This window comes from Pungitius pungitius, chromosome 5 (assembly GCF_949316345.1).
Source record: "Pungitius pungitius chromosome 5, fPunPun2.1, whole genome shotgun sequence".
Taxonomy (NCBI): domain Eukaryota; kingdom Metazoa; phylum Chordata; class Actinopteri; order Perciformes; family Gasterosteidae; genus Pungitius; species Pungitius pungitius.
This window is the reverse complement of record NC_084904.1, coordinates 24,039,149-24,052,283: the sequence shown is the minus strand read 5'-3', so window position 1 is coordinate 24,052,283 and position 13,135 is coordinate 24,039,149. Positions and strand designations below refer to the sequence as shown.

The window sequence follows — 13,135 nt, the reverse complement described above, 5'->3', positions numbered from 1 at the left end:
AATGCTAGCTGTGTGAAGGAAAGATCTCCCACTTGAGGATCCAACCATATGTGCCTTTCTATAGTGCATCTAGTGTAGGATAATTGTTAAAGGACCCACTGCTACTCGATATGAAGTAATAACGCAGGATGTTTCCTTTCGCTGGATGTTAACTGGTTCGGGAGTGCAGTGTTTTCCCAGCTGGAAGTCTGGCACCATGATAATGAGTTTGATGGTGAAGGTCATGATGATGAGAGGATTATTATGATGATGTGATGATGATGAGGGTGATCTGAGGATGATGACGATGGTGATGATGACGGTGATAATGATGAGAGGATATTTATGATGATCTCTGTGTCCTCAGACTGCGAGTGTGATGTGGACCGCAGTGCTTCTCCTCACTGCTCTGACTCTGGTTTCTGTCAGTGTAAAGATGGAGCCACTGGGAAGCGCTGTGACACCTGTTTACCTGGATACACCTGGAGAGGAAGTGGTGCCAGCTGCACAGGTACAGCGGGCTTCAGCCATCCTTCTGGATAAGGGCGGAACCAAACTTTGTAATCAATAACATTATTAATAATCAATCATTCTTGTCCCTCAGTTAACGTGTGTGATGAGGAGGGTTTGATTTGTCAAAATGGCGGAACCTGCGTCAACCTCGAGCGCTGCGTCTGTCTGGACGGCTTCACAGGTAACAAACCTGGATGAAGTAACAGCTCCGGTAATGTGGAGAGGGACTGATGATGTCACAGCTCATGTGTCTGATGTTGTATTTGCAGGTGCATTCTGTGAGAAGAAGGTCTGTCTGAAGAAGAGTGGTTGTCTCAACAAGGCTGAGGCCTCCTCCTCTCTGAGCTCACACCTTTACCTGCTGACACTTTCTGTCTCCAGTGGACTCCTCCACTGTTAATCTCGCTCACAAACCCCACGCCATTCAAAGTGACGGCATGAAACCCTAACCCTAACCCTAGAGCGATGAACATTATAGACAATGAAGAAGTGAAACACCTCTGTCTACTTGGATTGACCTGTGTTTCTTCATCTCCTGTAAAGCACATTTAAAGAAACTATTACTAATACAACCACCACTTCCACTACCACTGCTACCTCTACCACTGTGTCTACTACCACTTCCACAACTAGTACTCCTACCGCAACTACCACTAGACACTACAACTACAACAATCTCTAGAACTACGACCACTAGCACAACTACTATCATAAATACTATACTGTAACCTTAGGGTTATAACCTTATACTATTGACCAGTTGCGGCTGGTGGATTTTTTTTGGGGTAGAGCCAGCTAATCAGTATGATTCATCGCAAAAAAAAGGTATCATGATATCATTAATTCACACAATGAATCATTTTCGATAAAATGTCCTTGTTTTTATCCACGTCCTTGTTGTGTGTCCTCATCAGTCCTGTGTGCGTCTCAGCTGGGTAGCGATGTTAACTTTTAACATGGCGACGCAACAGTTATTACCAGTTACAAAGTAACGCGTTACTGTAATTCCACTACTTTTAGCGGTAACGAGCATGTAACAAATTATTTTTTTAAATCAAGTAACAGTTACAATTACTAAAATTTAAATGAGTTCGTTACTCGCGTTACTCTCTTTTGTGAAATATTAACTCTTGCAGACAAGAAGACAGCCTGCACCGCAACGCCCCCCCGCTGCAAAGACCACAAGTCACTCAACAAAGTCCGATTAGCGGCACAGGGGAGGGGCTGCCTAAATATTACTGGATATTCCTGGTGGGGTCACACCCCATGGCCCTCTATGGACCAGCCGCCACTGCTATGGAAACAAACTTCCCCATTGTGTTTGGCCTGATGATGTGAATTTATTTGTAAAAATAATAATGAAAATAGTGAGATGAATGTGTATAAAAAGTGTATATATGTACATACATCTATATATCTATCTAAATATATATATAGTGTGCTTGTTATTGTTTTTCTTGATTCACTTTTTAAATTTACTCAGTATAGAATTGTTTGAATTAAAGACAAAGTATGTTTTTTACTACTTACTAAGTATTGTATATATATATGTGTGTGTGTGTGTGTGTGTGTGTGTATTGTGTATTACTGCTTTCTGTATGGTTTTTACTGCTTACTAAGTATTGTATATATATATATGTGTGTGTGTGTGTGTGTGTGTGTATTGTGTATTACTGCTTTCTGTATGGTTTTTACTGCTTACTAAGTATTGTATATATATATATGTGTGTGTGTGTGTGTGTGTGTGTATTGTGTATTACTGCTTTCTGTATGGTTTTTACTGCTTACTAAGTATTGTTTTTATTATAACTAAATATTTTTTTTATTTCTTAATAAATATAAAGATTGTCAATAAAAAACTATTTCAATTAATACATTATTCTATAAAAGAAAAAGGAAACATGTTTTTGTTTATCGGAAAAAGTCATGTCAAATCCTGACGTCATCACAGTGCGCCACTAGCAGAGCACCTTGAGCATGATGCGCTTGTTGCAAACCGGAGCGACTTTGCTGGTCGGTGCGGGTTTTGGAGCTTCAGTGAGCCGCCTACTGGGCGTCAGAGGCCGGAAAGAGGAGGAAGAGGAACCCGGTACTCCCCTGGGTCTACTGAGCAAAGTCCCGGTGCTCCCGGTACCGAGAGTCCAGGCCTCCGAGCTGACGGTGAGCCCATATGTGTGCGTGTGTTCGGGAGCGTGCGCGGTCAGTGTACCTTTGGATAGTCTCTTTTACCGTAAAAACCATAAAACGCTGTCAACACAGTTTTCTCCTTTTTCGTTTTAAATCAAAAACGAGAAAACGGAAGTAGTCGGCCGCTAAACCGGAAGTAGGTAGATTTCCGCAGTAAGAGACAACGCAATGGAAATCCGTCTGCGATGCCAGCGGTTACCTTGGTAACATTAGGAAAAAAGTTAATTAATTCATATAAATACAAGACAAAAGACTCGCCCCATTGCCTTCTATGGACCAGCCGCCACTAGTTATAACACGTTATGTATAACGGATGTCATTTATAAACACGTTATAACGGATATTTAGTTGCTGTTTACAAAGTCTGTATATCACAATATTAATATCATATGACTTATGTCTGTCTCACACTGTGTCTACCTGTCGGTCTTGTCCAGGTGAGTCCAGGTGGGTCAGGAGCAGTGATGAAGTATGGATTTCCCTCATTGGCCAATATCAAAACCAGAGAGTCCTATGTCTCCTCGTACGACTCCCGCACACGCACTGCATCCTGGGTAATAGAAAGGCTTACCCCAGCCTCCCTCAACGGACCGTCAGACAGGAAGTACTGCAACTTCAAAGAGGACGAAAGGTGAGACAGAAATAAACAGGAAAGCAGGTGAAAACATGGTGTCGGACAGGAAGTGCTGACAACACAATCCCCCCCCCAGCATCCACATCTTTCACAGGGCGACCAACGCAGACTTCAAAGGGAGTGGCTTTGACAGAGGTCACATGGCAGCTGCAGCCAATCACAAGTGGAGTCAGAAAGCAATGGAAGACACCTTCTACCTGAGCAACGTGGCCCCACAGGTGTGTGTGTGTGTGTGTGTGTGTGTGTGTGTGTGTGTGTGTGTGTGTACACAAGTCTACCTCACCTGAGGGCTATTGCACGAAACCCGGATGAGGGATTAAGTCGGGCTATCCAGGTTATCCTGCAGGAATTTAGCTCCGACTTAGTTGCACAAAAGCAGGTTGAATTAAATCCGGCCAAGTAACCATGGCGATTTATTCTTTGAAGCTAACCTGCTTCAGACCAGGCTAAGATGAATCCTGCAGCCTCATGTGTTAAATCAGCTGCCGCTTTGACCCCAAACAGGTTTAACAGTTATTCCGTTGGTTTCTGAATGCGTTCTGATTTATTTTACTAACATGCATCACTTGTTATTATTGCTGTCACCAGTTTGGTTTTAAACTCTACTTTTGCAGATTTTTTACCTCACGGACCGTTTTCATGTCAAACAATATTTTGTGGACCGCAAGACGGTCCGACGGATTATAATCACGTCGAAATACCACCGGGGGGGTAAAGTCGTTCCAGACAGACTGACCGACTTGGGGGGGGGTTAGGGGGGAACTGCGCAGTGGGGAGTGAACAATTGTAAACGTGAGGAGGGCGATTTCTAAAGTCCATTCACCTGTTTCTTCCTGGTTGTAAAACGTATCCTCGCATTGTGGATAAGGGTTTAAATCATATTAAAGCAATTACAACAGAGTGCACAACTTTCCTAGTAAGGAGATATTTTTATATCCTTCCGCATTCAGTCGGCCTGCGATTGTCTGCTTTTCCTCTTTGTTTAGTCACAGCTGCGTATGAAATGCTTCACTTCCTCATACGTTTCATTACAAGTTGCTGCTCAGGTGAGAAATATGCTGCATCAGTAAATCTGTGATGGATATCATGGTCTACTTCAGAAAGCCGTGGACGTGCACTGATCCCAGACATGTGCTCCTGGTCCACTCAGCGCGATGAGCAGGTCACACTAAGTCAGCGGAGCTTCATCACTCAGCCCCGATTTCTTTGTTCTACTTTTGTGAAATGCTGTGATGACGACGTTCATTTACTAATGTTGTCAGAACCCTCATATGAATCAGAACGCCTGGAACAATCTGGAGAAACTGTGTCGCTCTCTAACCAGACATTACCTCAACGTCTACGTCTGCACGGGGCCACTCTACCTGCCCAGGTAACCACTTCTTCTTCTGTGGTGTCGGAGTACTGTCGTAGGGGCTACAGGACGACATCACTGTGTGTTTTAGTCAACAGGCTGATGGGAAACTCTACGTCAAGTATCAAGTGTTAGGACGAAATCATGTTGCCGTGCCAACGCACTTCTTCAAGGTTAGTCCACTTGTATGATGATGATGATGATGATGATGATGCCGGTGACCTCACCGCAGATGGCTGCTCATTTGCTTTCACAGGTGCTAATCCTGGAGAAGGCAGATGGAAAGGGGGTGGAGCTTCGGTCATATGTTTTACCTAATGAGCCAATAGAGGAGAAGATTCCTCTGGAGCGGTTCCTGGTTCCCATAGAAACCATTGAGAGAGCTTCAGGACTTCACTTTGTTCCGAACATCATGAAGAGGACCAGCAGCCTGCAAGCCATCACTGCCAGATGAACGCCATTACCCACAATGCACTTATTTATCTCTTTCCACCGATCTCATGCTTACTGCTGCTGGAGAACCAAGTGATCATGTGACTGAGAACTGTCTAGTGATGAACATGATATGTTTTAGGACCTTAATTTAAACAACATGGTACAATTTTGATCTCATTCTTAAATCCTGCACACTATTTGTCTACTAATAACGATTTAAGTATTTGAAAATAATACATGTGATAATCCTTTCAGATGTACAGTGTTTATTTTTAGGAAATATTTCATTAAACAAAGACATAAAACATCAGCCTGAAGATCATAATTCTAAATAAAATGATGCACTTCATGTTTATAAATCATAATACTTGTTGAGCTCATTTAATGACGCGCAGGTCAGCCGTCATCGTCCTCTTCATGTGAGGAGAAAATGTCAGACAGCAGGAAGCTGACCTCCCCCCGCACCTCCTCCTGCACCTCCTCTCTGCTGGCCTTCTTCAGCTTCTCCTTCAGGAGAGGAGACACGTTCATCTGCAGGAAGTCGATGATTTCTGACAGGAAGTGACATCACAGCTTACATCAGTGACGCCTTTAATGAAGAGTGCAAGTAGTGCAGATCAGGCAGAGTCCTGCAGTACTGACCTCCGTAGGATAAAGTGGTCCAGTTGGGAACTTTGGAGACTTTCATTCTGTGGAAGATCTTCTGAACGCACACAGTCGTCACTTTGCTGAAACACAGGAACAAAGTACACACTCGATACAACGGGTAGTAGTAGTACTATGTAAAACACCTGTAATACTTATTCTACACTGTAGTACTAGTGCTCACAGAAATACTGTGAACCCGTCCAGTTTGACCTTTGACCTCACCCCACGCTGTGCGCGAGCTCTTCCCAGTCGATGTCTGCGATGTCGTCCACGCGCATGTTGTACAGCCTGCAACACACACTTAGTCTCAGTATATTCACTAACTAGGATTTATACCTGCTCACTACTACTATCATGTATTCTGTATATACTTTAAACTCGGTCTGGGTGGCATATTTCTACACAAGCCGTACCTACGGGACACACATGCTCCCAGCAGCAGACTCCGTCCACGTGATGGACGTCAATAAAGAGACAGACAAGGAGCGTCTGATCAGAAAAACCAAATGACAGCGATCCCTCGTTAGAACAACATTAACTGAAGGTTGTGTGCAGCTTCACGTATCACCTCAACATTCTGAGTACAAGGACCCCCCCCCCCCCCCCCCCCCCCACCAGAGGACTGCTTTAAGGACCGGGGTGTGAAACAATAACCATCGGCTCACTGATGCACTCCTCTGTGGACCTTGGAGAGGTAGACCATAAGGTCCTGAGTGTCCTACAGACTGCGTCGTGTGACACGACCTACGAGCTGCTGACGAAGACTCCAGCAGCTTCACGAAGATGAAGAGGATTTATTGTGTTTCCCTGACTGGAGATCATTGGACCTCAGTAACAACTCAAAGGACTTCGGTGTGACGCAGAGATGCTCACGAGTCCCAAAGCTCGAGTCCGAGTCGAAAGTCACGCGTGTGTTCGACTCGAGTCGCACTCGAGTCCGAGTCTCAAACTCGAGTCCCCATCTCTGGTGTGACGGGACACTTTATTGACGTCTTCACTCATTTGCCTTAAATATCCAAAAAATTACTTCTCACGTCAGATATTTATGCAATTAAAATGAGATTATTTTAACCCTAACCCTTTTAGTACAAAGCCTCTAATTAAGGCCCGAATTATAACTTTTTCTTTTCATGGTGACTTTCAAAATCAAACATCTGAAACAGCAGCAGTGGGTGGACTTTTATTTTGGAAGGTGTCGTATGTTCTTACGTGTTGATGACTTGGATTTTAGCCTCAACTCCTTCAACTCCTCTGGTGCTGACACCTGAAGCCATTTTTACCTTCAGGATGGAGAACCTGGAACAAGTACACATAAAACACCTGGAGATGTTACCACCTGAAGAACCGACCACTTTAGGACCTACAGGCGAGAACGGGAAGGAGAACGGACCACTTGAGGCGACACTGGCACACGCCTCTGGTCCCGACCTTCCGACAGATCACATTCCAGGGCAGATTGTTAGACAGCTGCTGCCTGCTCAGACGAGGACCCGAAGAATTCTGCTGGACCAGAACCTCAAGGTAATCCCTCACAGCCCGCTTCAACCTGGAGGTCTCATCTGGACTCCATGCACCCCGAGCCGCCGCTGAAGGGAGGACACGTTATACTTCTCACAAACATCCATTTAAGGATCTTCTAAACTGATCAATACGTCCGACTCAGACTAAAGCTCCACTAAAACAAGCTTTAGCACTTCAATTTACTTATAAAGTCGTATCTATAACTAGTTGTAAATGGGCTTATTTGATGAAATTGCACTTTGTTTCTTGTTCTTCTGAGTCTGTTCCTTATGGTTGAAACGTTCTTATTGGATAGAAGCGTCAGCTGCTTACCGACTTGTGCGAAGCGCTTCTCTAAAGCGAACACGCTGCGGCCCATCTTCACCGAGATCTTCTTCCAGTCGTTACCGTACAGGTTCTGAAACTTGGTCAGATTGTGCACCTCCTCCTTGGAGAACCTGAGTGAGGACAAGTGGAAGGTGAACATCAGGCCGCCAAGTCTTCACGTCCTGGCTGGACAGCCCAAAGATGGAGGTAGCTGGAGGTCTAACATCTGACCAACGGCGTAATGGTGCGTGACCTCAAACTCTCTAAAAGAAAGGCGCCTCACGTCGGACCAAACGCCGCCGTGTTTGGTACAAAACAGCATCCGCAGGTGAGACAGCTTCTACAGGAAGGGCGTCATGATGCTAGCTGTTAGCCGATAGCTTGTTAGCGGAGTTCATCGCCTGGAGACTGTCCCATAGAGACCATGTGACCTCGTTACACACAAACATCCTGCGTTATTACTTCATATCGAGTAGCAGTGGGTCCTTTAACAATTATCCTACACTAGATGCACTATAGAAAGGCACATATGGTTGGATCCTCAAGTGGGAGATCTTTCCTGGATCCATCAGACAGCTCTTGGTACCTTCACACAGCTAGCATTACTATTCATCCATATGTTCTGATCCAGCTGCAGGACGTCAGTGAGGACGGGAAGCGTCTCACGCTGGAAGGCGTGATGTTGCCAACATTGAAATTTGAACCTTTGTATTTGGGCGTTGATGACTTCTGGGTAATTCTGGATTGGGTTTGTGTGGACGCACCATAACATGTGACCTTCTGGTCTAACGTCTGACCCTTCAGGTCTCACTGACCTGCCCATGTAGTTGCACTTGTCAAACATCTTCTGGGCTCTAATGTAAATCTGTTGACAGGAACGAGGAATCCCCTCAGCTGTGGACAGAGACAAAGACCAGGGGGGGGGGGTTACAGTACGGTAGCATGAAGGACTGCAGCAACAGGAGGACCATCTTGTTTCATTACATACCAATCCTCTCCAGGAAGTGATGCTGTGCTTTGAGCTTCTTGATCTGCTTCTTCTGCTCTGGGTACCTCTGAGGAAACATGAGGCGTTTGGCCGAGCTGATGCCCGTCAGAGCCAGAAAGTCTCTGACGTTGTCTCTGATTTGCTGGTTCTCCTGCAGAGAAAACCTCCCCAGACACAGAGACACACCTGGAGAGGAAGAAATGTCTCTGTGACCAATAGCAGCTGCTGTGTCGTCCTCTCCACCACACTAGTAGCCCCTTGTTAATAGTACCTTGCTGTTTGAATTGTTTGAAGCGATGCAGGTCGTATTTAAGCAGTCTATTGATGTGAATGGCTGATGTCTTCTTGATGTCTGGGAGAAACTCCTGCAGCTCCTCCAACAAGTTCAGCCTGATGAGCAGCACATGGTACGCGTCACTCCTGTGCTTTTAATGCATCTTACAAAGTTACACCACCCCCATCATGTTGATCCTTGCAATCAATCAAATAGCCTTGATAAGAAAAACAGAAGCACTCACTGCTCATTTGGAGCCGATGTCGTTGCACTATTCTCTGCTCCTCTTCCTCCTTCTGGCCTCCTCTTTGTTTTCTTCTTCTTCTTCTTCTCTCCTACAGCTCTCTTGTTCTTCTCCTCTCCCTGTAACATTACTTCCATTATATTCCCATCTTGGTTGTTGTTGTTGTTCTTCTTCTTTCCTGTTCTGTTGGTTTCCATGGAAACGAAGAAATCTGTTCCTGTGTGATTATGGTCTGTTACGCGTTTCTCACTCAGCTCTGTTTTCAGTTTCTTCTTCTTTACCTCCGTTGTGTCTACAGCGAGCCGTGTCTCCTCAAACACTTCTGGCCTCTTCCTTCTCTTCTTCTTCCGTCTGCTTGAGTCTTCAGAAGTTAAACTGATCTCTGTCTCCATCTTTCTTTTTGTCTTCTTTACTCTCTCCAGCGTATCAATGTGAACAGCTACAGGATGTTCCTCTACTCCTGACCTCTTCATCTTCTTCTGATAACCATGGGAACCTTTTGGAGGGATGACAGGTGGAAGAGGAGGAGATGATGTAGTAGGAAGTGATGGTGTAGATGAACGAGGTAATAAAGAAGGAGGCTGTGGTTGTTAAAGCCGTAAAACAAGAAACAATTTAGCTTCACAGGTTAATTGTTCAAAGTCGAAAAAGCAGATTAACAGTTTAGATATTAAAAGTACGTTAGTATAATTAGTATAATGGATATTCTATTAAATGCTTGAGAATCTGCTGCTGGAATGATCTCCATTCCTTTGGTAAAGGGGGGTCCAGTAGCTCCTATGCTAAAGGAGCTGAGTAAGGAAGCATTAAAGCTCCTTTGCTAAGCGTTTGGAGAACTCAAACAGCTCTTTTTAGGCCACTTATACTACTTCCGGGTCATTTCACTGCTAGGAACCTTCCTAAATAAAATTGACAGTTCAGATGGATTAAAATTAGCCGAAATGAGAGCTGTTTGACTGTCTAATGCTAAGGGAAGGAGCTTCAAAACGTCCTTACTTAGCTCCTTTAGCATAGGAACCAGTGGACCTCTCCGTTCCGTATCATGCAGAGCAACCGTTGGCATTATCCTTTCATGTTGCATCCTTGTTAATAAAGTTTTACTTTGAACCTGCTTCTTTGTGTCGTCTTACATGACTCAGCACTGGTTTCCAAGCATTGAAGCTCCTTCGCGTTTAGAGAATTCAGGGCTCTTTTCATGGCGGCCACGTACAATACTTTCGTTTTACTCAGTGAGGAACCTCCGCCAAAAGGACGATAACGATGCAAACCCAGTGTGGTTGCGGGTCTGAAAGGTTTCTGAACATTTAGTTATTAAATTTAAATTTAAATTACTAACCGTCTCACACGCTCGTCTCCAGAGGCTCGTGGGCTTTTTTACTTCCGGTTTCCTAACAGCGCATGCGCAGTGAGTCTTAAAGCCCAAAGAATGTGGCCCTCCTTCAATACCTGAGACGGTGAGAACGGACTCGGGAGTCCTGACTCGCAGGTTCTTCTTCTTCTCTTTTTTAATGGCAGACTGCAACCAACGTTTAGGTGCATGCCGCCACCTACTGTACTGGGGTGTGTACTGTCATGTAATTTTATATTCTAATCCAGCGGTTTTCAATAGGTGAGACGCGCCTCCCCTGGGGGGCGCCAAAGAGCCACAGGGGAGGCTTGACACAGGGTTGCCAATTCTCCCAACCCCAAACCAGAGACACTTTCGCGGGCTGACGGGGGGGGGGGGCTAGCTGTCGGCGGCCGGGCTGTGTATCATTTCACAGTGTAAAAGGGTTTTTTCACTGCTCATTTTAACAGACAGCTCTCACCTCACATGCCTCTGGCCACCCGGCCCCCGCGCGCACCGGTCTGATGCGTCACAACAAGCGGGAGTTTTCTGCGTGCCATTGACTTTCAAAAATGCCCATAATTCGGGATGTCTCGTGTAATACGGGACTGTTGGCAACACGTGAAGAAAACATTTATTAGCTGTAAAATGCATCGTTTCCTAGTCCAAAGTCAACAGAAGGCATTAAGGGAGGGTTAAAAAAGTTGTAGAAATAAAATTAAATAATAAAATGTCTTCAAATACAATATTAAAGAAAGATATTTACATTTTATCATTTGTTTTTGAACCTTATGGCATTTAATGCAGAGGCATGTGTGGGTTAGGGCAGGCGGACAGGATTTTGGGGAAGGGGGTGCTCGGCTATCCTTACCTACTCTAAGGGGAGGCTCACATTCACCCCATTTGAAAACCCCTGCACTAAAGAGTTTGTGTTGATTGATTTTGTGTCTCCAGGTCCTACTGATGCACCAGAATGCATTACAACTGTCCCTGCTGTCTCCTCTCCCATCCAGGGTCGAGTTACCATGGCAACCGCCACAAACCATCGGTCGGCATACGTCACGCCTGTGAGGTGTAAATATTAATGCAAGCATGCAGAGTTTGAACCGTGATTAGAAACAAAGCAACACGCTACTGCAGCAAAAGACAGAGAAACGTGGGAGAAAACTGCTGCTGTTGTCAGTCAATATTTAATGGACACACTAATCATAATCCATACGTTTTCTAATTTCTAGTCGAATTTTTTTTACACTCTGTTAGAACGCACTACACACAGGCTGGAAACACACACCATGCTCATATTAACCACTAGAATACAAACTGGTCCAATGGTATTGAACCTATAATGTGTTTTATTCCTCTTTAATGGCTCACTGGTTTGTGTCCAGGGAACAAAGACGTTTCACACTTTCCTCATGGCTCTGCATACAGAAGTTTACTAATATTCTCCATCACCGATGTTGTAAAGTAAAACAGCTTCTGTATCAACAGGATCGTCCAGAAAAGGACATCCATGTTCCAGAAGACATTTTAGTCTTTAACGTAACAGGATCTTATTTTGTTATTATTATATTATTTGTATGTGGAAACTGATTCAGAGGACCAGGGGGGTATTGCACAAAACTAAAACAAAGAAATCGGGGCTAAGTGATAAAGCTCCGCTTGACTTAGTGTGACCTGCTCATCGCGCTGAGTGGACCAGGAGCACATGTCTGGGATCAGTGCACGTCCACAGCTTTCTTAAGTAGACCACGATATCCATCACAGATTTACTGATGCAGCATATTTCTCACCTGCTGAGCAGCAACTTGTAATGAAACGTATGAGGAAGTGAAGCATTTCATACGCAAAAAAGGGAATACATCTCCCGCGGCATACAAAACATGCTGCTTGCTAAAGAGCGCAGTGCCACACAGACCATCTGGGATGGTGAGAGCAGGCTTCAGACCCAGCAGTCTGCACAGAGGTACTCGTGGGGAACAGCTAAAGGGTCTGATCTGAACACCCTCTGACGTCTGAAAGCACGTCTTAATATCAGAGCTTCTTCATGCAACACCGGGTTCAGAAGTGGACATCATGGTGCAGGAAGAAACAGGTGAATGGACTTTAGAAATCGCCCTCCTCACGTTTACAATTGTTCACTCCCCACTGGGCAGTTTCGCTCAGTTACCATAGCGACTGACCCTGAGCTTTAGTTACCTCCCTTTCTGAAACAGACAACCAGAGTTTCCCACAACAAACTCTGAGTTTACACTTAGCACGCTTCTTGAAACGGACCCAAGATCTTTCCAACAATAACACCTTTTTATTGTAATGATGTCAGTTGTATTATATGTTTTCCCTAATGATGTTAAAACGGTATGAAATAGTTGAGATGCTAATCTCAAATAACTTCCCATCATCACAACCTTCATCAGACATTTCATGTAATTTATGTAATTCTTTGTGTCATAATTAGGTGTCGTATTAATATTTATTTAGTATTTTGTGTATTGTAAAGTTATGAAGTTAAATTGAAGTTAAATTTTTAATTGTCATTCTATGTATTGTAGTAAAATAATATAAATAACAAGTGTAATAGTTATGTTTGTATTATACATAATATATCGACATTATATAATGACATATCATTACAAATAAAAATAGTTATTCTCAAAAGAACATTTCACCTGAAAAAAGTTTGTGTTTAATTGTTTTTTAGTTTTAAATTAAGTGAAACAATCTG

The 13,135-nt window shown here is 44.1% G+C and overlaps 3 protein-coding genes across 4 annotated transcripts; 2 read left to right on the top strand and 1 right to left on the bottom strand.

Moving 5' to 3' along the window:
- The first annotated feature begins 280 nt into the window (after positions 1–280).
- LOC134129106 (netrin-G1-like) lies at positions 281–2,284 on the top strand. The gene is made up of 3 exons (XM_062562682.1): positions 281–490; positions 584–673; positions 762–2,284. Exons 1-3 carry the CDS (start codon positions 325–327, stop codon positions 890–892), a joined length of 387 nt encoding a protein of 128 aa, XP_062418666.1. The 5' UTR covers positions 281–324; the 3' UTR covers positions 893–2,284.
- Positions 2,285–2,441: 157 nt separating this feature from the next.
- On the top strand, positions 2,442–5,412 carry endog (endonuclease G). Of its 2 annotated transcripts, none has more exons than XM_062562681.1 (6): positions 2,442–2,652; positions 3,117–3,310; positions 3,390–3,531; positions 4,594–4,685; positions 4,759–4,840; positions 4,924–5,412. In XM_062562681.1, exons 1-6 carry the CDS (start codon positions 2,470–2,472, stop codon positions 5,119–5,121), a joined length of 891 nt encoding a protein of 296 aa, XP_062418665.1. In that variant the 5' UTR covers positions 2,442–2,469; the 3' UTR covers positions 5,122–5,412. The 2 variants fall into 2 exon arrangements, with proteins under 2 accessions (XP_062418665.1, XP_037338959.1); XM_037483062.2 differs by having other exon boundaries at positions 4,576–4,685.
- LOC119225294 (transcription termination factor 1-like) lies at positions 5,351–10,615 on the bottom strand. The gene is made up of 11 exons (XM_062562680.1): positions 10,530–10,615; positions 9,084–9,579; positions 8,837–8,955; positions 8,566–8,751; positions 8,393–8,471; positions 7,584–7,708; positions 7,141–7,336; positions 6,960–7,046; positions 5,973–6,038; positions 5,745–5,830; positions 5,351–5,653 (listed from the first exon to the last, which is right to left on the bottom strand). The coding sequence occupies exons 2-11, from the start codon at positions 9,554–9,556 to the stop codon at positions 5,499–5,501; spliced, it is 1,572 nt and encodes a 523-aa protein (XP_062418664.1). The 5' UTR covers positions 9,557–9,579; positions 10,530–10,615; the 3' UTR covers positions 5,351–5,498.
- Between the last annotated feature and the right edge of the window lie 2,520 nt (positions 10,616–13,135).

Bases quoted from the DNA above. Each gene is read 5' to 3' on its own strand.
- LOC134129106 (XM_062562682.1), top strand. From the start codon at position 325: ATGATGATCTCTGTGTCCTCAGACTGCGAGTGTGATGTGGACCGCAGT. The intron at 491-583 runs GTACAGCGGGCT...CTTGTCCCTCAG, and splicing joins AAGTGGTGCCAGCTGCACAG to TTAACGTGTGTGATGAGGAG. The intron at 674-761 runs GTAACAAACCTG...TTGTATTTGCAG, and splicing joins CTGTCTGGACGGCTTCACAG to GTGCATTCTGTGAGAAGAAG.
- endog (XM_037483062.2), top strand. From the start codon at position 2,470: ATGATGCGCTTGTTGCAAACCGGAGCGACTTTGCTGGTCGGTGCGGGT. The intron at 2,653-3,116 runs GTGAGCCCATAT...GGTCTTGTCCAG, and splicing joins TCCAGGCCTCCGAGCTGACG to GTGAGTCCAGGTGGGTCAGG. The intron at 4,841-4,923 runs GTTAGTCCACTT...TTGCTTTCACAG, and splicing joins TGCCAACGCACTTCTTCAAG to GTGCTAATCCTGGAGAAGGC.
- LOC119225294 (XM_062562680.1), bottom strand. From the start codon at position 9,556: ATGAAGAGGTCAGGAGTAGAGGAACATCCTGTAGCTGTTCACATTGAT. The intron at 7,047-7,140 runs GTCCGTTCTCCT...TACTTGTTCCAG, and splicing joins TGCCAGTGTCGCCTCAAGTG to GTTCTCCATCCTGAAGGTAA. The intron at 5,831-5,972 runs GTGAGGTCAAAG...CCTGTGTTTCAG, and splicing joins GAGCTCGCGCACAGCGTGGG to CAAAGTGACGACTGTGTGCG.